This window comes from Triplophysa dalaica, chromosome 22 (assembly GCF_015846415.1).
Source record: "Triplophysa dalaica isolate WHDGS20190420 chromosome 22, ASM1584641v1, whole genome shotgun sequence".
Classification (NCBI taxonomy): Eukaryota; Metazoa; Chordata; class Actinopteri; order Cypriniformes; family Nemacheilidae; genus Triplophysa; species Triplophysa dalaica.
In genome coordinates, this window is record NC_079563.1 from 6649216 (window position 1) to 6675653 (window position 26438).

The 26438-nt window shown below is 37.2% G+C and overlaps 3 protein-coding genes and 1 long non-coding RNA gene across 4 annotated transcripts in view; 1 reads left to right on the forward strand and 3 right to left on the reverse strand.

The window, feature by feature from the left end:
* Nucleotides 1-379: 379 nt before the first annotated feature.
* On the reverse strand, nucleotides 380-17686 carry LOC130411415 (chondroitin sulfate proteoglycan 4-like). Its single transcript, XM_056736038.1, has 10 exons — nucleotides 17602-17686; nucleotides 16309-16472; nucleotides 11229-14711; nucleotides 10300-10773; nucleotides 6230-6406; nucleotides 5388-5586; nucleotides 5134-5265; nucleotides 4616-4788; nucleotides 3639-3816; nucleotides 380-3160 (listed from the first exon to the last, which is right to left on the reverse strand). Exons 1-10 carry the CDS (start codon nucleotides 17684-17686, stop codon nucleotides 1056-1058), a joined length of 7170 nt encoding a protein of 2389 aa, XP_056592016.1. The 3' UTR covers nucleotides 380-1055.
* Nucleotides 17687-18794: 1108 nt separating this feature from the next.
* On the reverse strand, nucleotides 18795-20673 carry LOC130412275 (uncharacterized). The gene is made up of 2 exons (XR_008905183.1): nucleotides 20258-20673; nucleotides 18795-19403 (listed from the first exon to the last, which is right to left on the reverse strand). It is a non-coding gene; the product is annotated as an uncharacterized LOC130412275 (long non-coding RNA).
* A 1221-nt stretch (nucleotides 20674-21894) lies between these two features.
* Nucleotides 21895-24773, reverse strand: srek1ip1 (SREK1-interacting protein 1). The gene is made up of 5 exons (XM_056736915.1): nucleotides 24645-24773; nucleotides 24265-24312; nucleotides 24035-24187; nucleotides 23701-23776; nucleotides 21895-22594 (listed from the first exon to the last, which is right to left on the reverse strand). Exons 1-5 carry the CDS (start codon nucleotides 24655-24657, stop codon nucleotides 22417-22419), a joined length of 468 nt encoding a protein of 155 aa, XP_056592893.1. The 5' UTR covers nucleotides 24658-24773; the 3' UTR covers nucleotides 21895-22416.
* A 507-nt stretch (nucleotides 24774-25280) lies between these two features.
* Nucleotides 25281-26438, forward strand: part of cwc27 (CWC27 spliceosome associated cyclophilin) — a 35030-nt gene continuing 33872 nt past the window's right edge. The window contains exons 1-4 of the mRNA XM_056737506.1: nucleotides 25281-25536; nucleotides 25849-25945; nucleotides 26065-26177; nucleotides 26258-26401. Of these exons, the coding sequence (XP_056593484.1) occupies nucleotides 25495-25536; nucleotides 25849-25945; nucleotides 26065-26177; nucleotides 26258-26401 (396 nt within the window). The 5' untranslated portion in view covers nucleotides 25281-25494. The remainder of the gene's footprint in view (nucleotides 25537-25848; nucleotides 25946-26064; nucleotides 26178-26257; nucleotides 26402-26438) is intronic.

Below are 26438 nucleotides of genomic sequence, written 5' to 3' on the forward strand. Positions count from 1 at the left end.
GCACCTTTATTTTTAAGAGTGTATGTTTTATAAAACCAAGAAGACTTATATTAAACTTTATAGTTTGCGTTCCTCTAAACTGTAGCAAAATGTCTGATCTGATGTTAACATTCTTCTCAAACTTTTTTCAGTGAACTGTATTAACCACGTTTACCCATTCTATTTACTGTACTGTATACTTCAAAAAATGTGAGTGCAAGACATTCTGACCCAGTACTTATAACTTATGGTCATTTATATTAAAACATTGAAAAACTCCAAAAGATCTAAGCTATTGAGGCCAGGAGCGATGGAGCGATCAGCCCAATGAGGATATAAATAGTAAATATAAAATTAAATTAATTATTTATAAAATTAAAATAAATAAACAAAATAAACATTTGAGTAACAGGGTAGGATAGTAAACTTATTGCAGCATTCCACTGTATTACATAGATGGGTATAACATTTGATTATTAACAAGCCAAATACGAGTCTTCCTGATCACACATATACACACACACACCTAAATACAAAATTTTACTGTTATGAGGTTAGAGTAAGTCAGTGCCGCACTGTAACATGTTATATATTTTAACAACATGCGGCAACATGATTGTTTCATAAAGAAGACTATACTTTCATATGTGTTAAGGGCTTCATTTTCGCTTTAAGAAACAGCTGTGGTGTGATGAGGGGTGAACGCAGCGAAAACTTGCAGTAAACCGATAACTCCCTCGTGACATTTTGTAAACCGTATTAATGACAAAGAACTGCACTGGTGCAGATGTTATAACAATCTATCGAAAAACACACACCTAGTCTTGTCCTCTGATCCTCACCCTGCGACGCTGAAAGACGGGGAGTCTACCGTTTCCATATTGAACACAAATTTGTGTACAGTTTATGGAGAATCGCAGAATTTTAGGGGGGCTGAGTAAAGTCTACAGGGTTGAATAGTAGTAGCATCTGTGGGTTTTCAGAGTCCCTTAATGTACGTAGAAGTACATAGAAGCTTGCTTTCCTCCTGTTCATTGAATGGTTCAAAATGTTCTGGTAGGAACAAAAGAGTTGTGTCAAACCCAGTACTGGTTTTTTTTAAGGGGTGGTGTCGCTGGGGAACACTGCTGGACAGAATTTGGGTCAAGTGGACTCCATGTGCAAAGGAGAAACGGTGAAACAGCTCGTTCAATCGCAGGCACCAATACTTCGCCGTGTACGGCGTCCAAAAGAGGGCTGCTGGGGCAACTCGGAGTAAGTGGAGTAACTATTACTGAGGGAACGGTGAGACTTCTCTCTGGCTGACCCAGATATGAGCCTCTGGCTAAAATATCTTCTCCGGGGTTCTCCGTCAGATCCTGGATCATAGTTGGGTGGGCCCGCTTTTCCCTGCGATGCCGGAAGACAAGAATGAGGACCACAAGAATGACAATCAGTAGGAGGCAGGCAAGAAGTGGAAGAATTATAAGCAGTGGATCAGACGCAGGTCTTGGTAGGGACTCCATTCTGACTAAGGTATTTTTTGGAGAAGGGTCCAGTTTACCAATTGTAGTACGGGGAACGTGTCCAATGGTGGATCTGCTTCGTGTGTGGTTCCCCCACCGGTTTCGAGGTTTCAGCTTGGCAGCAGTTCTGTGAGGTCTTGTTGTCGGATCATTATGAGATGGAGGGTAAATGGGTGACTTCAAGTTAGTTGTTCTGTTAAATGTCGGCAACCTGGTCGGCCACAGAGGTGGCTCTGAAAGTAGGTGCTTTCCTGTAACAGGGTCATAGGGCAATACCACATACACAAACTCCCCCACGGCAGGCTGAACATTGGCCGCCTTTAAAAGAAAAACAAATGAGTCACTAATTGGATGGAGCACAGTGACATTGTACCTGCCTGCTGTTGTGTTGCCATAAACGGCAGTGAAGTTGATGTTTTCCTCAATGGCTACTCGTCCCTGTTCCACATCCCTGAATGTAAAGGATTCCACTGAATGAGATGCTCCTCCAAGGCCAAATGTAACCTTGACTAGCTTGCCATGTTTTGGAGGCTCAAGGATTTCAAATACAGGGTCACTACCACTAAGGGAGGCCAATTCGGTTGCATCAAGGACATCCTTTCTGAGTTTCACCGGGATGCCGTTTGGGATCCTAACATGCTCTCCAAGGTGGATCAGCGGCCGGACAGTGATGTTTACCACTTGGTTAGTCAGGTTAGTCTCAGTTGTGAAGACTGTGAACTCAAAGCTGTCCTGATAGGACGACGTGTCAGTCATGCGATACAACACTGTGCCAGTGCGCAGGTCCTCTTGGTCAAAGTGTGTGACTGGGTTTTCCATAACTATTAGCGTCCCATGTCTTGGTGGGGTTGTAACTAAATACTTAATGCATGCGTTTCTTTCATTGGCGACTGCAGCCAGCTGCTCAAGTGTCAGAGTCATTGTCATCTGACCTTGCAACAGAGTCAGTCCAGTATTGTTGACCACAATGATGGTGATATTCTCTACTTCCACACTGAAGAGCTTATAGAGCGGTCTGTGAAATCCATCAGTGATATTGAGGTAAATTGCCCCTGAGGAGGGTTCTCCTTTTTGTATGAAATGCACCCTTCTATCATTTATATCAGCTTGGGTAAAAGTAACAACAGACTTATTCAGTTGACCTTCGAAAGCAAGGAATCCATTTTTGGGTTTGCCAATTACAGTATAATGAATCTCTTGAGGTGGGGTGTCCTGGTCCTCCACATAAAGATATTCAGGATCTAAGGTCACGGTGTCCCCCCAGACCACTTTGAGTTTGGGGGTTCCTGTCTTGAGCACAGGAGGTTGATCATTTACAGGGGTCACAGTGATATTAAACAATTCCGATAACACATGGTCTGCATTCTGGGGTCGTTCAGCAGGCTTGCCTCTGGGGTTTAACCACACGTCAAATGTAAAATTATCATGAGTGGTCTCAGAGTCGTCGTGTAGGTATATGATTCCATGCTTGTGGAGGTTGAATTGAGAGAACTTTGATCTTTCATGGGTCTGGTTCCGTTCATCAACAACAATTGTACCGTGGTGCGGTGGAGAAGTGATTTCATACCAGACTTCATAAAAGTGCTGTTCTGCTTTATCTAGCTTTCCCAAAAGGTTGGAGGCATCCAGCTTTGATTCGTCTATGAGAACACTACTACCCTCAGCAACAACAGCACCTAAATAATAAACACAAATTAATGTTGTTATAAATTAAATATGCCATATTTAAGTAATAATAAAATAAAAATATATATAATATAAATTACACTAAATAAACATTGTTTATTATAATCATCACATATTACATTTTAAAGGGATACTCCACCCAAAAACCTACATCAATTTCATTGTTTTGCTCAACACACAGGAAGAAATTTGGAAGAATGTTAGATCTCACCCCCCACTTACTACCATAGTAGGGAGAACAAATACTATGGGAGTCAATGGTCTTCCTGTGTGTTCAGCAGAACAAAGACATTTACAGAGGTTTGGAACCTGAGGGTGAGTAAATGATGACAGAATTTTCATTTTTGGGTAAAAGTATCACTTTAAATTTGTTCTAGAATGGGAATTATCTTATTCTTGGATTATGTTTGTTATTTTTATAAATCTTTTCCCATTATATTTTTATTAAAGTGAAGTCAGCGATATTACCAGTGTTTGCATGAAGCGCACTCTTGTGCTTTTGGTCGGTATTTTCAAAAGAGATGTGGATATTAAAGGTGTGAGCTTCCAGAGATGACGGAGGGCAGGAGACAGTGAAGGTGAAGGAATCTGATGCTGCCCATGCAACAGGTTCAGTCTGTTCATACAGTAAAGATTCTTCTTTCACCTAAAACAAGAGTGACAATGAGTAAAAAATAAGTTACATTTATTTCATTTGTCGCTTGCTTTTTTTGTCCACACTAAAATATTGTTTTAAATCAGAACCAGTGACTCCGGAACAACATTTGAAATGACCAGAGGGCTCTTTTTTTTACTCAAAGGTTTCTCTAGATACACTGAATCCGCAGTTCTGACTTATGTACACTGTAAAACCCTGATTTAACAAACAAATTGGACTTAAAATTTTGTCAAGTGGTTGAGTTTATGTAACTAAGTTTGATGAGTTGAAGAAATGTAAAGTCTCTAACAAAAATTGAAATAGTAGGTTGAAATGTAAAACCGATTTGTACACTTACAGTATATTAACTTATTATTACACAGCGTTGTGAAATACTTGATTCTGACTGGCTAGTCGCAACATTCCAACAACATTCCACATGTGATTACAAACGCCAATTCATCTGGGTTAATGTCACACATATTTATATAATTATGATATTATATTACACAAATTGAAATAAATTAGATTATATTTACAAATGATGAAACCAACATGACCTAAAGCGATTAGAGTTTATACCAGAATTAAATATTTATATATCAGCCAATCAAATTTAGTCGCACAAAAAACACAAATTCCTCAAAATATTTTATTTTGTGATCAGCAGAATTTATTATGGTAGTCGATGATGTCCCAAAAATGTCAGTTGCTAACATTCTTCCAAATATCTTTCTTTGTGTTGATCAGAACTTATTCAGGTTTGGAAAAATTGGGGATTGGAGGATGCCTTTAAAAAATACTGTACCATGGTTTGGGTGAAGTAAGAGATTTCTTGTGTGGAATTGTCCATTTGTTTCGCCATCAGTCTGCCGTATCTTGGAGGAGAGGTCACAGTATAGGTGATGGTGCGATTTGTAATATCATCATAGTCATTTGTGATTGCCAACAGCTCATCTTCAGAAATGAACTTTGAAGAACCTGCAAAAGGATGCAGAAAATAAATCCTCTGCACTACACAAAAGATGTAATATCTGTGACGTACTAATATCTGTATCTTTAACTGTTTCAATAAATTCTACGAATAGTCTCAATATATTATCAAAGCCGTGGATAGTCCATTGTCTAGCCAATGCCACTTGTTGTGTTTTTCTTATCTATTTCTATGTGCACTTTGGTCTTACACACACATTTTATATAGTGAGTTGACTTTTTTAGTTTGATTGTAACAATATCTGTACATACAGTATCACAGCAAAAGACAATGGAGTTGGAAAACAAGAAACAAAAAAAGGGGTTAAAACACATCCAGTAATGAAATTGAACCTGGAAACACTCTCAGCTCTTCATTTTTCTCCAAGCTGATGACCAGAGATTGAGCTGTGACACTGAAGATCTGTCTTAGAGCAAAGTTCAGCCCATCATTGACTTGAAAGTGAAATCCTCCTGACACGGCACCTGTCAAAACATTAATACCACAAACCTGCCATATTTCTATCTGAAAGATCAAGCCATCATGTCTTATGACTGATACATTTGGGAAGTTCAATATTAGCAACTGAAAGGCAGGTTAAACTAACCACTATGTACAAACACCAGTTGGCCGTGATTGATGTGTTCCTGTGTGAAGTTCAGAACTGGTCTGGAGGGGGCGCTCTTCAGGGCCACATGCCCATTACTTGGTGGTGTGATGATGAATTCTAGAGTCTCTGGAGGAGAATCTGGATCATCAGCGCTAAGGTCTTCAGTAGTTAATTCTGTCACAGACCCTTTCCACACCTATAAGTAAAAAAGTATTGAAAACAAATGATAACACATTGCATGCGATCTCACTTTCTCATAAGAAGTGGTCTGACCTTTTTCTCTTTTTGAATCTCCCCATAGTCCACAACAGTTTTGGTCCCCCGTTCACAATTTCTACCCAGTAAAATATTCTAGATCTTGTCATAACTAGAAAGATATATTGATCTTAATTGTTTAAGTTGATTAATTACTTGTTTTATTTCAAATCGATTTAAGTCATCTTGAAGCCTCTGATGGATAAACATTTGATGAATGAGGTTTCACATTTTTACTAGTGTTTATTGAGCCTCCTCCTGGTGGTGAAAACAGACATTTCATGTCTAGACCTCCAAACCAAATAGGATTAACTGGTATTCTTTTATTTCTAAATTTCCTTACATTGACTTAAATCAAACATATTAGTGTTGTGCACAACTTACAAATAAAATAAATAAGTGGATATAAATATACAGTATTTTGATAAACCCACTGTCCGGGGCACCATTTTGAACCAAACAAAAAAGAAAATGTATTATATTTAGCACATTTTCATGTTGACTAATACTATATATGCTGTAGAAGACTTTTTTGTATAATTAACAGAAGCCATAATGTACAGTACACTATATAAAAAACTCACCTTGAGGTTTCTGTTGACAGTTATAACTGGCGCTTCATCATTTATGGGTGTTATATTGACATAAACAATAAAAGGCAAACTGTGCTTCCTGAGATCCGTATCATTGGCCACCACTGTAAAATTATCAGCCCTGGTCTCACTTCCATCATGGACATAGAATATAAACCCATGTTCAGCCTGTGAAGAAAAAATATAAAATGTTGCTCCGTATCACATATTAAAGCAATAAGCCTCATTTTACAACAGTTAAAGGCGTTATAAAAAACCCTTAGCTGTTATAAAATACAATGTAACCCACTGCTTCACGGGGCTTATTGCTTTTATAAAACAGTTATTCCATATGCGTAGTAAGGTTTCACAAAATAAAGTAAATAAAATGTTGTTTATGCTATGTAATGCGGGCAGCCGTTATAAATCTGGGTATTTTATAACAGCTTTTAAATTGGCTCAACCAATCAGAATCAAGGACCATAACTGAAAGTATTATAATATCTGTTGTTTACTTTATATGTAGCGGAACGTTTATGTAAAATTGTTGTACTTTTACAGGGCTCTAGACTAACTTTTTGCACTGGTTGCACTGGTGCGCCTTACTTTTTTTCTTGGGTGCACTAGCACAAAAGTTAGGTGCACCCAAATTTTAGACCGCATCGCATTTAACATTTACCTGCTTTGACCAGTTCACTTTTGTTTAATGTCCATATGGGCAAAATTTGCTTGTAAATGTTTATCTTACAAACTGTTCAACATTAAGTTCTTTATTTGAAGAACAAATTTACAAGAAAGGTAACTTACTGAAAAAGTGTTTGTACTTAATGTGCTTCAGTTAAGTGAAATTTAAACTTAAAAGATCTCAAGATAAATGGACAAGGGCTTGAAGGCTCCGTGTCGGAGCATTGCTTCTGATTTTTGGACGGATCAGGCCTTAAAATAACATTATTTACGAAAAAGTTGTGAATTGTTCTTTTCATCTTCTCTCATCATCCCCTTCTACATCCACTCTGTTTAACTAACAGCATTAGTCTCCTCACCTCTCTGTCTCACTGCAGCACACGCATTTTCAAACGTACACCAGAGATTGCGCTAGAGTTTTTTTGTCCGTCATTTTGACTGAGAGGCTCGTAAAAACTCCGTCATAATCTGTTATTACCCATCACTATGGTTCAAGGTGGCGTTAGGTGATAATTTGTATGTTCGTGACGTCATCACGCTGTACTGGCGTCTCGGAACTTTTTGTATTGTGATACAACCGAATGCCCAATAAAGCCGTTACAGTTTTTGATACCATATTCAAGCCCTTTCCAAATCACTTTTTATTTTGCTCATATCTTGTGTATTTAACAACAGTTATGGCTGATGTCGTCTGAAGCGCTGTGATTTTTAGGAACGGAATTTGGAGTAAATCGTGTTTCAAGTTCAATGATGAAATTAAAGGCACAACAGTCCAGTATCACAAGTAAGTCACTTTCCAGTGGTGAGAGACTTACTCTAATAACACTTTATTTAAAAAAATCCTAGTGTTGAAGTCTATAAAAATACTGTACAAAACCGTTTGAATAAAACGTAAGTAATGAAAATGGTGCAGCACACATAAAGAACGAGAGCTCTGCCATTATCACTACACAAGAAATTAGCAAACATTACGGACAACAAATAATAAGCAAAGAAGCAAGTTTTACGTTGTTTATCATGTGTTTATCTGGACTTGTGATCATCTCTTGTTTGTTTTGCGATCGCGGTCCGCCTCGCGTGAGGAGCGGAGCGGTGATAACTCCTGGTGCTGCAGACTGTGAGCTCTGTCAACTCACGAAAACATTGTATAAAAAAACATAGTTTACACAGTACTTGCGGGAAATGTGCATTGATACTCCTTCATTCTTCATGTTATTTGGTTTACTTTGATAGGTCAACTGTCTTTCCCGCGTCCCAGCGTGACATCCGACGCATTTGTCTAGTCAGTAACAATAACAGGTGAAAACACGCAGGTTGCTTTTCGAGCATATCACGCTGAAGGGAAATGGGGATTTACAAATTGCCCTCATTGTAATCCGACAAAATGACGGGCGGCCATCAGATTTTTCCGTCACTGGTGAAAAATCCGTCAATGACAGAGAATTTTCAGTTAACGCGACCTCTGGTACACTCACGTGCAGGAATATCTGGACCACAGCCAATCAGAGGGGGGTCCGCCCTTCACTATCATTGATTGGTTTAGACCACGATATGGGTCTAATGTGTGTCTGTTATTGAATCACAGGAGACTTTCAGGGTTGCGGATCGTTTTTTTCCCCTCGAACGGCTGATCGCACCGGTGCGACCTCTGATAATTTTAAGTCGCACCATTGAAAAATAAGGTCGCATGTGCGACCAAATTAGTCGCACTCTAGAGCCCTGTTTTAGGTCATGAGCTGTATGTAATTTACCAAGTAATAAGTGTCTTTTGTACACTAAAAACATCCAAACAATAGACTCAAAGGTACTCTATAGTCCACCTAAGAATGACAATTCTGTCATGAATTACTCACCCTTCTGTTTTTCTGAAACTTCCGAAAAATTGCTAAGTAGAAAAAATGTTTGTGTAAGATAAGATATTTTGAGGAATTCAGGAAAGCAAACCGTTCTGGTGCACTTTTGACTTCCATTGTAATTTTTACTAAAATGGTATCAAAGATGCTCTGGTACTGTAAGGGGCAGTATTCCAAATGTCTTTGTCTGTGTTCATCAGAACAAAGAAATGTATACAGGTTTGGAACAACTTAAGGGTGAGTCAATGATGACAGGATTTAGATTTTTGGGTGAACTATCCCTTTAATGTTTGACATGCAGTCTGTATTTCACATAAAGTAATACTAATAAATTGCAACGAATGAAACTAATCTCATATACAAAATGTAATATACTAAATATACTTTAGTAAACTGCAGTAACATTCCTAGATACTTAAGTGTATTTGAACCTTAGTCTTTGCTACAGTTTTACTATTTAATATAGTAAGTACTCTAAAGCAGGGGTTCTTAACCATTTTGAGTCATGACATAGCCCTTGGGTTTTGTGTGAGAAAGACATGGCTTTGCTTATATATTGGCTGACATGCGCTTTCTCATGTCTTGTCTGTGTTTCCCGCCATCTCGTTTCCTTGTTACCTTCCCATTAGTGTTTCATTACCCACACCTGTTCCCTGCCAATTATCCTGTGTTTGTTTCCCTTTAAAGCATCCTCTTGTCTATTGTCTTGTGCTCTTGGATTGTTTGATGTTGCGTGACATAGTATGGTGTACCTTGTTCCTGTTGCTGTCCACATAGCCGTCTAGCTGTGTCTTGTTCCCGCTCCCTGTATCTCTTATCCCTGAAACCTATGTTCCTTGTTCTTGTCACCTCGTGTTTAGTTTTTGTGTTATTCAAAGTGTTTATTTTCTAGTTAGTTAGTCCGAGTCTTTAGTTTTTGTTGATAGTCATCTCGTCATGTCTTGTTTTTTCCCCCTTCGTGGGTTTTGTTTTGTCCTTTTGAGTGATTTTTTTGTTCAATAAATATCTGTTTAAAACCCATTAACCACCGTGTGCCTGCACTTGGGTTCTCCCCTGGAATTTCATAACATTTTGGCTCTAAGGCCCCCATTGTATTCAACAATATTCAAAAGCTCCCTTCCTACTCACAAAAACTCACAATTTCTACCAAGAAAATGGTATTTAGAGTGACATTGGCTGTTAAAGGTGAATTCGTTAAAAATCAGCAAATAATAAGTAGTGTCTTTCTTTTTAGTTTTTTTACCGTATTTCAATGCTCATTCTGTCAAATGTTAAAATATGAGTAATTTTGAGGCCCCATTCGAAGTCAGCTGGGCCCCCATGAGAACCACTAAGTTAACTTAAATGTAGTACTGTTTACTAAATTGTAGTAAATACTGCAGTTAATTGTAGTATTTTTTTGATGTGGGATCGGCTAAAGTGTCAAATGATTTCAAACAACATGATAATCATAAAAATAATCATTATAATTTGGAGCAAAGTAGAGTCGTGATTATGCAGCCCTACATCAGTGCAGAGAAAATAACAGGGTGAAGTGAAGCTCACCTGAACTCTTGTGAAGGATGGAATGGGAACACCCGGGATCCTTGAGTGCTCTATCTGACCGTGGTAAGGTCCCACAGTCACAAGATAAACAAGCTGGAGTCCATGAAAGTGTCTGCTGGTGACTTTGATGTTGTCTTGAGTGATGGCTTTAGATGAACCCTCTTTCAGAGTCACATTAGATACCTCTAAAGGGATGTGCTGTGGTATAATATCCACTGAGACTATGAGATTGTGTGCCGTTAGAATGCCATTAGTCACGTCAAGCGAGAAAGAGTCATTAATTTTTCTGTGTTTCGTTTGGACATACTGAATGTGTCCTTCATTGATATCAGCCTGTGAGAAGCTTATGATGGGCTTTTCCGGACTACCAATGTAGTGATCTTCTTCAAGAACAGAGGACCGCAGAAAACCATGAGCTGGTGCCGTCTTCACAGTATACACGATCTCATGAGGTGTGTTATCCTCATGAATGACCTAGAACAGACCACACAAGAAGATAGATAATAGTTTGCATTTCATGGCATTATATAGGCAAGTTTTACAATTAAATTAATTATAATTATTCATACACCATCACTTTCTTTCTTCTGCAGAACACAAAAGAAGATAATTTGAAGAACGTTGGTAACCAAACAACATTGACTCCGATTGACATCCACAAACACAAAACCACTGAGACATCTTCTTTTGTCTTCCACGGAAAAGGTCATATACAGGTTTTGAACCACACGAGGGTGAATAAATTATGATAGAATTTGTATTTTAGGTGAACTATCCCTTTAAGCATTTCTTGTCTCTTTTAGCATGTTCACAGATTCCAGATACATAGAACTTCTACTATAAAGTAACAGCACTTATCATCGTAGATTTAAAGTCGGTACCAGACAAACTAATAAATGATATCATGACTTTATAAAAGTAAAACTAACCTTGAGGTCCCTCTTGTTGACTTTGACCGGCTTTCCCTCCTCCACCAGGATTTGATTATTGTGGATGATTTTTGGGGGCTGTTGATGGCTCTCAAGATACACTTTAACAGCCACGCTCACATCCAGCTGGACCCCTCTCACCTTACTGGTGAAGTTCAAAGAATCGGCCAGGTTTTCACTGTCATCGTGATGATACATCACATTGCCCATCTTCAAGTCATGCTGTGTAAAAGTATTTGTTTTGATGCCGTCGCAGTAAAGAGTCCCATGGCTTGGTGGTCGAAACACCTCAAAGACTACTTCCTCATCATGCCTAACGTCTACATTAGTGATTATACTGAAATGATCCGACTTTAAGATGGCCATCTGACCTTTCTGGACCAACAGACCAGTGTTGTTATCCACCTTTACATATGGGTCCTGAGCGGAGACCTCGAGTAATGTTGATGTGTAGTGTTTTCCATCGGATACAAAGAGGACAAACCGACCGTAACTCACGCCTTTGTGAAGAAACAGCACTCTTCTCTCTTCTAAATCTTTCTGATGGAATTGATATAGCTTGCGTGTGGTGTCATTTACCAGGACAAGCTCACCCATTGGGATCTTTCGTCTGGTATAAAGCAGGTCTCTGTCATCAAAGTCAATATCGGGATCATGATAGCACAGGTCTTCCAGGGAGAGTAACCGCTGGCTGTCACGTACAACATGAAACACTTTATCAACAACACGGATGGGTTTCTCATCATTAACCAACTGGATGGAAATATTAAAGATGCCCTCTGTGCCACCGGTCTTCGTTGTGGGAGAGTCAACAGATGTAACCTGGAACGTAAACGCATCGTGTTTGGTTTCGCTATCATCATGGACATACAAGACACGTTCTTCTAAAATATCCTGATTGGTGAACGATATGATATCACTGCTGAAGGAGGAGTTAGAGCGCTGTATTTTCTTTAACGTCCCATGTTTAGGGGTGCTGGTGATACTGTAGTGAACTTCTCCATTGCTGGGTGTCTCTGAGTAAAGCATTGCTTTAGTTATGACCTTGCTCTCCCCTTCCAAAAGAGCAAGTCCATGATTATTTAAAACCAAGTCATGAATATTTGCTTTGATACTGATTCTGAACTCAAAAATTCCTGACACGGAGAATTTCGAGAACACCTGAAAGTGAAACACGTCTCGAGTATCCTCATGAGGCTTTTCTGTTACCTCATATTGTAATTTATGATCACTAATGTCTTGTTGAGTAAATGTGGAGTTCTTTTTTAAAATACTATTATCTAGAAACAGATTTCCTTTTCTGGGTAATGTCAAGATACAAATGTGAAGGTCGCATTCTGGAAGTCTTACACCTTTGGTGAGAATTTGGAATTCTTGAGGTGTCAATATAACTCTGTTCTCACCGTCAGTCTCGATCTTATTTCTGGGGATTTTGTAACGAATCCAACGTACCTTCACGATAAACAACAATTCGTCCGTAGTTAGCGAGCCGACGGTGACTTTACATTTGAAACTGTCGGTGACGTTACTTTGCTGGGTTCCATGGAAGGTGCTGCGATATCTAAGACGCTCTTTTTCAAGAAGCTTCTGTGTGAATGTAGTCGTTGGCTTCCACTGCCCACTAGAATGAAGTCTTTGTAACTCTCCATACATTGGTGGCACTGTGACATCAAACCGAATCTCGACCGACTGTTTAGCGACATTCACTTGAACAGCTAGATGTTTGTTCGTAATACACGTTGCGCTGCCTTGGGTTACCTCCACTCCAGTGTTGTTGGCGACTTTGTGTTCCAGGGGAACAGCCATGATCCTAAACACCACGGTGTTGCTCACCTTATCTCCGTCACTCACCCTGATTGCCATTCTGGAGTTCTTGACACCCTTGTGAACGTAACTCACTTTACTCTGCTCAAGATCATGCTGGGTAAATGAGGTCACTGGACGTTCCTCGACCTCTAAAATGCCTGACTGGGCATTCAGGTTACCAAGCACTGAGAATATCAGATCTGTGGAAATAGTATCGGGATCAATGACCCTGAGGACATCCGTGGTCAAACGGCGCTTTGAGTGCTCCAGCAAAATGAAGAGACTGCCCTCTGGGAGGCTTAATTCGGGGGCGTCGTTGACAGATGTGATAGTGATGTTAAATCTGTGCAGGCGGTTACCTTTGAGATAACCGGGCACTTCCTTTTTGCTGCTGGTGAAAATGGAAAACATGAAAAAGTCGAGTAGGTCCTCGGAGCCTCCATGGACATACATTACCCTTCCATGCCAGAGGTCCTGCATACTGAAGGTATTCTCCTCCATATCGGAGGCGATGTCCAGACGCAGTTGCCCGTGGACTGGCTGCTCTTCGATGCGGAACATAATCTGGGATTGATGAATCCCAAATTTGCTGAACTCCAGGTTAATCCTAATGTGTTTCAGATCCAGTGGCGCACGTCCGCCCTCGAGAACCTCTAAATCTTTAAGCAAAAGAAAATGTTGCTTGTCTGCCTCAGAATCTGTAGTAACTACCGATAGATTTGTTTTACTGGGTCCAAGCTGCGTTCTTGCTTCACAACCAACAGAAATATCCTTAGTGACCAATGCTCTCGGAAGTCCCGTCCTTTGATAATTTACGCGGATGTTTCTAAGACAGCCTTTGAATGAGCCTCCTCCGAAACGCCTAGCAACCGTAGAGAGCAGACCATTCTTACGAACTTCTGCGTATGAGTCGAAATCCACCCCACCGAGGTAAAGAGGTCCAGTAAGCTGTAAGGTGCTGACATTGACACCAAAGCTTGAATTGTGCATCTCCAAACCGACAGTAAACTGTAGATTCATATGGGACAAATAGAGTCTCAACTTATGCCATTCCCCATCACCGATAGCCATGAAGGAACGTAACTCTGTTTTACTTCCACCTATTTTAACAACTGCAACAAGGTGTCCCTCTTCAATTTCCAGGGCAATGTAGTTACCGTGGCCCGCAGAGCTGTAAAGAAGAATCCCTTCTGAATGCAACGTATGCAGCTCACATTCAAATACGCCTTCTTGCGACACTTCCCACGTTGGGAGAGTCATGTACGCTTTGGAACTGAAAAAACTCATTGAGTCGTTCACAGTGGCTGAAAACTGTGGGCTGCAACCAAGTGACGCTTCGTGAATCATTTTGTATCCAGAGTAAGGCCTAAGAGAGGAGAGGAGGTTATGTTCATTAAAGAAAACCTCATCCAAACAACCTCGAAAGCCAAACGTCTGGTGTGCAGAGAGGTATGGTCTATTCAGATCCTGAACACCGCCGACGAAAAGTCCATCCTGGATGCTCAGTTCAAAGTCTGCCCCTTGCATCCTAACAGTGCTGACCGAGGTTTTATCCACAGTAAGCGTGATGTTGTCATGATCATGATGAAGTTCTACTGTATGCCAGGTGAGGTCATTCAAAGCAATGCTCTTGTCAGACCGGAGAGTGCGTTCTCCAGATCCAAGATCAATCCGTACCTGACGAAATAAGTTGTTTAACATAAAACAGAACACGACTAAATTATATATGTTAATTACTATTGATAGAAAATTATATTACATAACAGACAGATCTGTAAAATATTTCAAGATCATTCCAAATTTATAAGGACATGTTGAAGTAAAATGATCATGTTTGTTTCGTAAACTAAACTGACTTCTGGGATTTCTTTATTTGCAATAATGTGCACACAATGAAAACTGGTCAAAACAACCAAATGACTTGATGTTTGCAGACCTTGAAAACTGCGATACTGTTTTTGAACGTTTTTAAGAATTATATGTTAATACGAAAAAAATCCATTTGTGTATCGCTTTCATTTATCATGGCATGCTCATCATATATAATATTTAAATGAATGACCATTTTACTGTCTCTAAAATGTGTTGATAATACACATGAAAATGCACAGTTTACAACATAAATGGTTGAAGGTCATAAATGCATTATAATACACATAAGTCAGTCTCCTATGAAAGAAAAATATACTTAGAAACTATGAGAAAGTTATTTTAGTCTGTAGTAGAGTAGGCGTGGCGAGACCGTGGTTCGAGTCCGGTGAGTAGTTGTGAATTAGCGCCAGCTGTGTGCACACCGGGCTCGTATCAAGTAGGAGATAGGGAGCATATAAAAGGAACGAACGACCGGACCGTCGATGAGAGAGGTCCGGGCCCGAAGTGTTTGTATATGTATTTATGTTCTAGTGTTTTGTATTTATGTTTTGTTCGCCGGTGGTCGGCCGTGAGGGGCTGCCGGATGTTATTATTTATATTAAACGTTTAAATGTCTTCCGGTTCCCGACTCCTTCCTTCCTTTTTATGGAGATTTGTTACATAGTCCAATTACCTTTTTTATATAATTTACATTGCAATAATTTAAATTGTGTGATCAAATGTGCCTTCTAGAGGCCTTTCAAGTGATAAGTATTCTTTGTCATTAATATACAATTTTAATGAATAGAAATGAATTGTGAAATGCAAAAGTAAACTTAAGGTTAAACAACGAACTGGCAAATTAGAATGTCAGTATTTCTTCAGCAGGAAAAGAAAAAACTGTGGTGCAAGTTGAGGCACCGAATATTGACAGAGATTTTTTCTGTCCATAAGCGACAAGAAATCACTTGCCTTTTGTTTTTGCCTGTGGGTACCTGTCTGTTTTAAACTGTATCTTACTACACCATGCATGTATCCTTGTTATATGCAATGTTTTATAATCGTCCAACTAGTTAAAGCATTTTAAAACTGCAGTAATCTTAAGCAAAGATTGTATTCTTATACAATTCCTAACTCAATTGCAAATCCCTGAAATAGAATGCATACTTAAATCTACATCGAATTTACCTTCATTCAAAAAAATGCATGAGTGAAATATAATGTAAATAATACACTATTAATGCCTAACTAACAAAATATATGGCAGTTTTATACTATGCACAATATATGCAACATATAACTAAATAACCAATAATAAGCTGAACTATTATCAAAACAATTATCTATGCAATAAACGCATAGCGACCTATGACCTTTTTCAGTGAGAACCCTGTGACATCATAAATAAGATTCATTGAATCACCTGTATTCGTCCGGAGTGCACCCCCACCCAGAGGAAATCTGTCTCTCCAGCCGCCAGGAAAAGCAGGCCATTGGATCCAGATGTTCGAAACCGCACATGGAAAGATGTTTGACTGGACAGCTCGACCGTTTTCAGGACCACAAAGCCATCTCCATAGAATGAAGCTGTAACGTTATTTGTTTTTGTATACCATTAAAACCAATACAACACACACAACACGGTTAAAGTTTTATAGGCAGCACTTTTAAATACATTGTTTGGCTTATAAACATCAAGAAAAGTATATGAAACCATATACAACCATAACACGACATTATGCAAGTGTAATTTGAATAACTTTGTTCTCAGTTAGGCGCTGCCGTTGTCCCCAAAATTGAGTTGACCAGTCACCTCAACAGCTGCCGCTCTATTGCCTAAAGCAGTTTAGACTAAGTGCTGTTGTGCTGGAATGCTTCATCAGAATTCAATTAATGCATTTTAATGTGCTGGATCCCTTTAAAAGCAGGAAAGCTTCATTTGTAGAGCACTGTGTCAAAAAATTCAATAAAGATTGGTACAAAAGAACAAACATGCCACACATGCTGTGCTGTATTATAACACTTGTGATGGACAGCATTTATTTAAACATTAATGGAGACATCATCAAAACATTCAAAAGTAAAACAGATTAATGAAATGTATCCTAATGAATGTTGTACCTAGTTACTTTTTTTCAAGCACTGTGATAGAAAACATCTGTTATGACGTATATGTTTACCTAAACTGACAGTGGTTGTGACTTTTCACTGGCAAACTGGCAAGCTGTAGACAAATATGACTTCCTTTCATGCCCACATATAAGAAATACCTTTAAAAAAGTATAACGAAGTTGTTTACAAAACTCTTAACACTTTGTTTCACACTTTTAAACGTTTCATGTTCCTCCTTTCCTCTTCTGTTCTATTGGGTTGAACTGGCAGTGGTCTGTCTCTATGAGGGGAAGTGCGCATCCATTCAGGTAAACAACATTAACTTGGACAGATCGGATTATATGTAATCCCATATCAGACACATGCATAAGTATCTTTTGTACAGTGAGGTATACATTTATCCCTCCACGTCACTCCGTATGTTTAGACATATGGGCAACTGACTTTGACTTAACCATGATAATTATTACAGTCTGAAACAAACAAACAGTAACCTCATAAATGGTTAACATATGTAATAAATACATTTGTATATGCTTGGAACGTGAGAGTAATAATATGTGTAATATATGGAGAGATATTATTTTGAATATTCTTTACTCACCTCCCCAAACTTGACCGCCACTCAATGAAAGAAGCGCAAACACGCCACAGAATAATTTCCACACAAAGGAAATGTGAATCCGCATGTTTTATATCGAACCCATTCAAAGTCCTTCGCACAACATCACCAACAGTCCGTCCATTGCATTCGTCCAGAGGAAATCACTGTGAACTTTTTACATCACCGTCCTGTACCTGCAAGTGTCCTCGACCAGACACGTCACGGGCGTGTGAAGTTAACCACGCCCCCTCTGGACTCAGCCAGAGATGCAGAGAGAAGGCCAGTCATTAAGATTCATAAGCACAATATAATAATAATTCGTCATATCTATATAACACTTTTCTGTGCACTCAAAGCGATTTTCCTCAATCTTATCACATTTACTGCAAAAATAACAGTAATTCTGTTCTTGCCAAATCAATATTTTATTATATGGATTACTTTGCTATGTTAAATACATTTTCTTTTTTAGAAGTAATTTCACGAAAGAACGATTAGATGTCGTCTTTTTTTGTAAACTGTAGTATTTTAATAAATATAGCAAATGTCTATAAGAAGCGTAGGAATACATAAACAAATAATCATCTCAGTTTATAATAAAAAATCTGAATAATATAGACATAAATCCTTTGATTTGAATGTGGTTATTTTCATATAAAGTAAAGTTAATCACTATTAAAATGACTATTAGCTGAACCATAAAAAGGCATCAAAGTAAAAAGTATGTTTTTAGTTCACATGTGTGCTTTTAGACCCTGGTAAATAAGTTCCTAAACAGTTTTGATCATGTGTTTTTTTATTATATCCTTCAAATATCTGTTTGAATCAAAAATGTGGACGCAATATGCATTCAATCAACATGTTTTTCAAACTCAACCTACACACTAAGAATTGCTGGGTTAGAAAATAACCCAACCTTAACCCAGCTGCTGGGTAACTATGGGACAGAACACGCGCTGGGTTATTTTGACCCAAGTGCTGGGTTTAACCATTTGACCCAAAATGCTGGGTTGTTTGTTTGACCCAACTAGTGGGTCGGGTTAACTGTGTTTCTGGGTTAACATAACCTAAACATTGGGTTATATGTTTTCCCATTGCCTTGCTTATTTTATATTTATCAATAAAAATAAATAATCTGAAAGGAATGTAAAATTATTATAATTTTTCTGTAATACAATTACACAAAACAAATGCAATTGTAAATATGCGTTTTTATTAAATTTATTTCTTTACATTTATTGAATGGGTGCAATTGTCATACATTTCATCCAACACCGACAGACACATAAAAACAAGTTTTTGTAGATCAGTTTCTTTAAAAACACAAAACTGGGTGAATTAAGCACTGTAGATTCCTATTCTATATATCAACATTGTAGCATTAGAACACTCAAAAATATATTATTGGCACATGAGAATCAGTCCAAACAGTGTGCCATTAAAACTAAACCAAACAAAGACTCCAAACAACAGACAATACATGTGACAACTTAAAGCATGTTACAAGTGCGGAGAAAAAACTGTTGTCCTCAAAAACTTCCCACATTAAGACTCATGTCCATCAATACGATAAACTGCATGCTGGAGAAATTCCTAAGTAGGAAGAGACTGCTTCGTTAACATCAAGCACAGAAAAGGACTTGAAACAGATCAACTAAGCAACAAGTCAGTTTCAATGGCGTGTCCCTAATCAATGGTGAAGGTCTGGGATGTCGTTGCTGCCTCGTCCCCAAGGCACAAAATGTGCAGATTATATCACTGGTCTCTGCATTTTGCAAGTATTCCACCATGACAGTCCCCACCTGTTAAATACATGACAGTTAGTCTTAAAACATAACTAAAATTTAAGTTAAAATGCATTTAATGAACAAACATAGAGGCCTTATAAAAACAATAATTTTAGAAGAATATTTCAAAAATCACTTTTAGTATTTTACTTCATTCACTACATTCATATTGTATATCATTTACTTCTGAGGATATAACATACAGTGATGGCCAAAATTATTAGAACACTTGTATTTTTACCAGCTGGAAAATGGTATAAAAGTCAGTTATTTCTATCGTTTGCTGTCGTGTGTCAGAAGTTAATTTCTGTTTAATTTTCCAAACATTATTTTTGTCGTTAATTGTAATAAACCGTGAGATTAAGAGGCTTAGCTTTTAGCTAATGCAGCTAACGGTAACGTTACCTGAGGGGAAAAAAGCGCGAAAATGCTAAATTTTAAATTATTGCTAGTTGGTTGGATCCGGCACGTCGCAGACACTTGAAAAAATATCCCCTTAGATTAAGTTTTGTATGAAATTATCTAATTCTGACTAAACATTACAAAGCCAAACAGTAGACAAACAGTAACCGAACTATACCATGTATTTCTGACATACATTTCCATGAGGATTTAACGTGAAGGATAAAAACCTTTTAAAGTAAAAATATGCACACGTTCACACATATATATATAACATAAGGATAAAGCGATTGTTAAGGACTTTTTTTTAATTAGCATGCTAAACTGCTAAATTACTTAACGTTAATCAATCACAGAATAAAACACTTCCTCCCCACAGCGACAGATCAAATACTGCATTAAACAGTAAAATCAGTGTGCTCTTACCCCAAGTTATTAAATATAATCATATTATCATATTAATTTACCTTAGAAAATCAGCTTGCTGTGATGTGCGTTGCCATCTGACAATGAGACGCGTGAAGGATCCAGAAGGTTCGATGAAGTGGAAAAATGAACAAACCGGTTGGGTCAAAATAACCCAACCCAGCTGTTCAGTGGTGAAAGAACCCCTATAGTTCATTTGACCCAGCATGAGCAACCCAACTGTGTGTTTACAGTACCTCAAACAACCCAAAATTATGACCCAGCACAATTAACCCAAAAATGTGTTTACAGAAATAACCCAGCATTTTTTAGAGTGTAGCGTTACAAGCAATACACAGGTTTTAATTTTTAAATCCAGCATTAACATCAACATTTTGGATGTGCCTTGAGAATGAGTAAACACAAATATTACCTATAGCAGAATAGGATGCACAGCTTAATAAGGCACATTATAATATGACCATTTACATTAACACGTCCATTATGAGAAAGCATGTGCACAGAACAAGAAACCCAAATATTATTGCATACATTAAAAACAAAATGATACAATTGCTTATTACTTTTACTGTTGCAAGTACTGGATAGATTGGAATCTAAAGTTAGCTTGCTCCTCTTCCTCGTCTAGATGAAGCCTTTCTAATAAGTCATAGCTGGTGCCCGGGAAGAGATCAGCAGACATATTATAAACCACAAAGCTGTCTCAAAGAAGAACTACATCATAATCATTCTCTGAGATGCCTATGATGGTAAACCTCTCTCTGGTCCAGAATGGTCAGAACTGCACCGGCGCTTGGCAGCTATATGGACATCTGTTTGGTGACATCCCGAAAAATATGCATAAAATACACAGAACAAATACAATAGCAATTCAGTGTGCACTAATAATATAACTACGTCATAGTTGACAGGTAAACGAGAAAAGTATGTTAGTACGTGGCCGTGCAGAGCTAGTATGTATAACTTACTATTGTAAAGTAAATTGCATCAGTAGGCTTTAGAAAAAAGTTAATTTCAACTTTAATTTCGTTGATTTGCAGTTTATTTTAATGATAAAGATTGACAAGAGTATCGTAAGAAGTAAGCCAGTCACGTAACTTTAGCTTAATCAATTAACACATTACGTCGTCCTAGAACAATTCAGGACTCAAAGTTGACAATAAATTCCTGGAATATGGGATCGGTACAACATAAAAACAAATATGCAAAACATTTAAATACAGTTATTATTTTGGGGAAAACAAATTTATTTGAAAAATTATAATTTTGGGGAAAACATTATTATTTTTATAATTAATTAAAATGTAAATAAAAGTGTGCGTTACCTCAGAAAATCAAACTGCCATCTCAAATCCTAATGTTGATGATCAAATCAATCACACGACGTTGTCAAGGCATTGAAACAACCATCACACAATCAAATATCGAATCTGTATGGGCCTTATGTTCATTTATAATTGATCATTGTAAGTTACATTTTCTATGCATACAATTACCTGTATTAATAATGATTATTATTATATTATTTTAAAATGTGCAAGGTCACGAATTACACTTCTGTACTGTAAACTACATTTACTCAGAAATGTTCCCTTTAACATTACCTCCCTGTTATGTGTTTATATAATTACCAACTTCTCCAAATTATTCAACTATAATTAGATTCCACTCTCAAAGGGACGGTTTTCAACACATTTTTATATAAATGATCAAATATAACAAATGATAAAATGTACAAAAATATGACTCATGAATGATAAAATAATGTTTCGGATCAGCAAAATGACATGAACTGTTTTTGGTCCTACCACTTATCTTGAAACAATATTCTACAGTCTGAAATAGATTGCTTTTTTTCATCCTTATTTTGACAGAACTATTTTTCTTTTGTCATTACCTAGCATAATACTTAATTCTATATGCATATCACTTTTCTTCATGCTTACATGGTTTTGTGAAAAAAACGAAATACAATTTTATTAAAGTTAAAGACAAAAGACTTTACAACGCCACCTAGTTCAGTTACAGAATTCTTTCAAATTTCAAGGTGTCTGAGAGAATATGTCCACATGGCACTAGCTGAAGGTGGTTTATATGTGTATTCTGCTTTCTGTGTTTAAAATCTTCAGTTTCTTGCTTTGCAGTGCTTATGTGGTCCGGTAAAAGATTCTAATAAATGAGTCAAATAAAAGAGCCAGTTTCAGTCCGTGTCAGAAGCTTCAGTGGAGCTGTCGGTGGAAGATGACTCTGTGTCTTTCTTTGTATGTTTTTTCTTGTGTTTCTTCTCTTTCTCTTTCTTTTCCTTTTTCCCTTTCTTCTTGTGACTCTTGTGCTTTTTCTTCTTGCTTACTTCTTCCTCATCATCACTTGAATAGGACCTGCAAACACAAAAATAGCGATTGAATATTGTGTGAAATTGTTTAAAAAGTAAGTTTCGAATGGAAATTATCTAAAAAAAAATCTAAATTTCATAATTGTAAACAAATAAAAATCTTTTCTTAATATTCTAACTGTCCCTACTAGGAGTTCATTTAAATTAACATATCTTTTACATAAAGTAACCCGACATAAACAAACACAAGATCATATTTTCAAAAAATCTATTTAATATTCCTTCATCTTCTATTCTATATGTCTTTGGGGTAGAGTTTCACCAGCCATTCATTAGTTCTTTCTTAAATGAGAGTGTAAAGTCCACACTAGAGGCTTAGTAACTTCTAGCTAGTTTGTAACTAACTGTGTACATTATTCGGTTGCACCATTTGGTTTTGGAGGCTTAATATCTCTGTGAAGTAATGCGTAGTCGCATAATATTATGTTTACCTTCAATAGTCCAATAGCGCTCTTTGAATTCACGAGGAAAACTTGTGTTGAACTGTTGTGAATTTTAAACGTTTTCGATTTAAACTTAATTTACATAACAAAATAATGGTAAAATTTATTTTTGATGAAATGGAATACTATTAATCATTAATAGCATTATTGTTATGAAATATTTCAAATTAAACAAGAATAATAAACAAATGATTATTAAAAACAATACAGCATCATAATAAATTTCATGTTGTTGGTGAATTCATTTTCCTGCCAATGCAATAAAAAAGATGATTCTATTTTGAAATGCACAAGGATAAACATAGGAGTTGTTCTAGATCAGTGATTCTGCAATTTTATTCACACACTAACTCCTGACAGGAGGCTTGTGTAAATATTTAGTTTTTATAAATTGATGGTGCAACTCAAAATATTTAGTAGTCCATAAGTTGTAACTTAGTGCCCTTTAAAGTCAAAACATGGCAAGTTGTAATTTATGCACAGCTGGTGCAACCGGCCCTGGAGCTAATTATGTGTTAAGTCTAATCCTTTAAGAAATGGTATGTATAGTTGTAGGTAAAATTCAGACATTATAAATGCTGTACAGGCAGGGTCAAATCTGAATGAGAAGAAATAGTAAAACAGTGCAATGAATAAGTTCCAAATGTACCTCTTTTTGGACTTTCGTTGGGATGTGTCCTTACTTTTCTTTTTACGCTTTTCCTTTTTAGAATCCTCTCGAGAACCTGAGAACAAGGTATTTAATAAACATCCGAACACAAAATTAAGTTTAGTTCACTATTATTTATTACTTACTAGTCTGCAAAAAATGGAAACTTGTTTTACAGTATAAACATTAAACATAACATGAAAGGCATCAACAATCAATCGGTATACGTTTATTTTTTACTATTTGAATAACAATTTGTATAGGTTACATACTAAGACACTTAATTATTTAAACTCAAGCCCAATTTAAGTATGCTTAGAAATAGTGAGGGAACCTTTTGAATGGCTGGTACTCAGGATCTTTTCTTTACAGACAACTTCCTGTTCCTCTTCACTCTCCTCAGTGCTGGTACTGCTCACATCCAGAACAATGTCCTTCCTCGGGTCCACACGAACAAAATTCCGACATTCAAACGTAAGATGTCCAGCTGATGAAGAGATTAAACAATTAGACGTTGAAAATATACAGACACCAAAGTAAAAACATTTTCAGTGAGATACTTACGATATCCGCATCTCTTGCATCCAGCTCTGATGTTGTCCTTGTTTGGACCTGTTGGCAGAAACACCTTGATTTGCCTTTGACGCGAGATCAATTATAAACTGACGGAGGATGTGTTTTTATTTTATTATAATAAAGAGGACTTTAACTTAAAAGGGAAACACGAGCACTACCTATTAAACATCAAGCAGATTGAGTCTATTTAAAACATCGTGTGGCTATTTGGTCTTACATATGTTCGGGGGATAAAAGATATAAACCAAAGTGAATAACGTTAATCCGTAAAAAGTGTAATGACACTTTCTAGAAAGTTCCAAATGTAGCATATAGACAACAACAACTATAGCCAATAAAAAAATTATTTGAGCACTTCAAATGCATACCTGGGTCGGCCATGATCTCCTCAAAAGTATTTTAGTAGGAATAAACTGATTAAAACAAAACAATTGGTTTATTTTGAATAGACTGCTTTTCAAACCGTGAACTCGATCCCTCTGGCAAATGACTCCGAGTGGAAACGCAAACTGCACTATGGTTCCCACTACAGACATGTTATCACTGTGCACTCATTGGCCGCCCATTATATAATTCTGATAGATGTACCTGATAAATTAATACAAATATTTTCTAATTTAATCTACTTTACGTTTCCTCACTAAAATTTTGTTTGGTAATAACTTACTATCTGTGGGGACCAAAAAGACGAATTGATAGCTTCGCTTTCAGATTTTTGAACATGTTTTTGTCTCCTTGTGGACATTTGCATTGTGAAAATTACAATATTTTCTATAAATTAAATGTCATTAATAACAATATTAACAAATAACAGACGCAAACTAATGTGATTGGTTAATCACTGCCAGCGCGTGAGAATGTATGAGGTACCACGTGATCATATCGTTGACGCTTCCCAAGCGGTTTAGACGGTAAAACTGGATTAACTTGAATCATTTATAACTTAAAAACGTTAATAACAGCAATAAATATTAAATGAATTAATTGTTAAAATTAAATAAAAACAGCACTCAGTTAGAGGCAAAGCTTGGTCGATAAACCTCACTTTATATTGCGTGATGTTTCACTCCGTTACTGTAGGGGGCGATAGTCACCTCAAGTCAAGTCTTAACTAGCGACTCTGCGGGACCGAGTGAACTTGGAGTGCTTGTTTTATTTTAATCATATTGAGGTCACTTTTATGATTTTGAGGAAAATCTACACACATATTCCTTCAGAATGAGTAACATATACATTCAAGAGCCACCCACGAATGGAAAGGTGAGTTTTATCAATATCACACTCCTGTTGCTGGAACGCAACTTAATCATTATGTGGAAACACAATAGCCATTCTGCATTTTATCTAATGTTATTTACTGATGTTACTTATCTAATGTCATTACTTTATTTTACGCAATACGTGATATAGCCTACATACACACGACTTTACCCTTTGAATGTAACCTTACTGCATATAATACCCATGGACTCTTATTACCAGTATCACAATCATTTCCAGTCACTTAAATTACAGTTTAATTGTACAATGACGCATGATTTCGAAAGAACTTAAATGTCTTTAATCTCATAGGTCCTGCTTAAGACCACAGCAGGTGATATTGATATGGAACTTTGGTCCAAGGAAGCTCCAAAAGCATGTAAAAACTTCACTCAGCTCTGCATGGAGGGTAGGTGACGTCACATAATTTAATTTACAGATATGAACAATATATATCACTTAAAATCAAAGTCACTTGTCGCTTTCTCATTATGAACCGCTACTTATAAAGCTACGTGTTTATTGCAGGTTACTACGATGGTACAATCTTCCATCGTGTGGTCACAGATTTTATTGTTCAAGGAGGTGATCCAACAGGTACTGGAATGGGTGGCGAGTCCATCTACGGTCGCCCATTCAGGGTAGGTTGAGCATTTGATATGATTTTTCTTAAAAACTTATTCATGTTTAGAATCTTATACGTGTCTGTGTTCCATTACAGGATGAATTTCACTCCAGGTTACGCTTTAATCGGAGGGGTTTGGTTGCAATGGCAAATGCAGGACCTCATGATAACGGGAGCCAGTTTTTCTTCACACTGGGACGCGCTGATGAACTCAACAACAAACATACAATTTTTGCAAAGGTCATATTTCATAGTGATAGTTCCTGTGGTTGTAACT

Coding starts and splice junctions, on each gene's coding strand:
- LOC130411415 (XM_056736038.1), bottom strand. CDS start 17,686: ATGCGGATTCACATTTCCTTTGTGTGGAAATTATTCTGTGGCGTGTTT. Junction 10,774..11,228: donor TCAACAAGAGGGACCTCAAG/GTTAGTTTTACT, acceptor GGTCTGTTCTAG/GTCATTCATGAGGATAACAC. Junction 6,407..10,299: donor CATCCTTCACAAGAGTTCAG/GTGAGCTTCACT, acceptor TTTTCTTCACAG/GCTGAACATGGGTTTATATT.
- srek1ip1 (XM_056736915.1), bottom strand. Junction 23,777..24,034: donor GAGTACCAGCCATTCAAAAG/GTTCCCTCACTA, acceptor CCTTGTTCTCAG/GTTCTCGAGAGGATTCTAAA. Junction 22,595..23,700: donor CAACGAAAGTCCAAAAAGAG/GTACATTTGGAA, acceptor TTGTGTTTGCAG/GTCCTATTCAAGTGATGATG.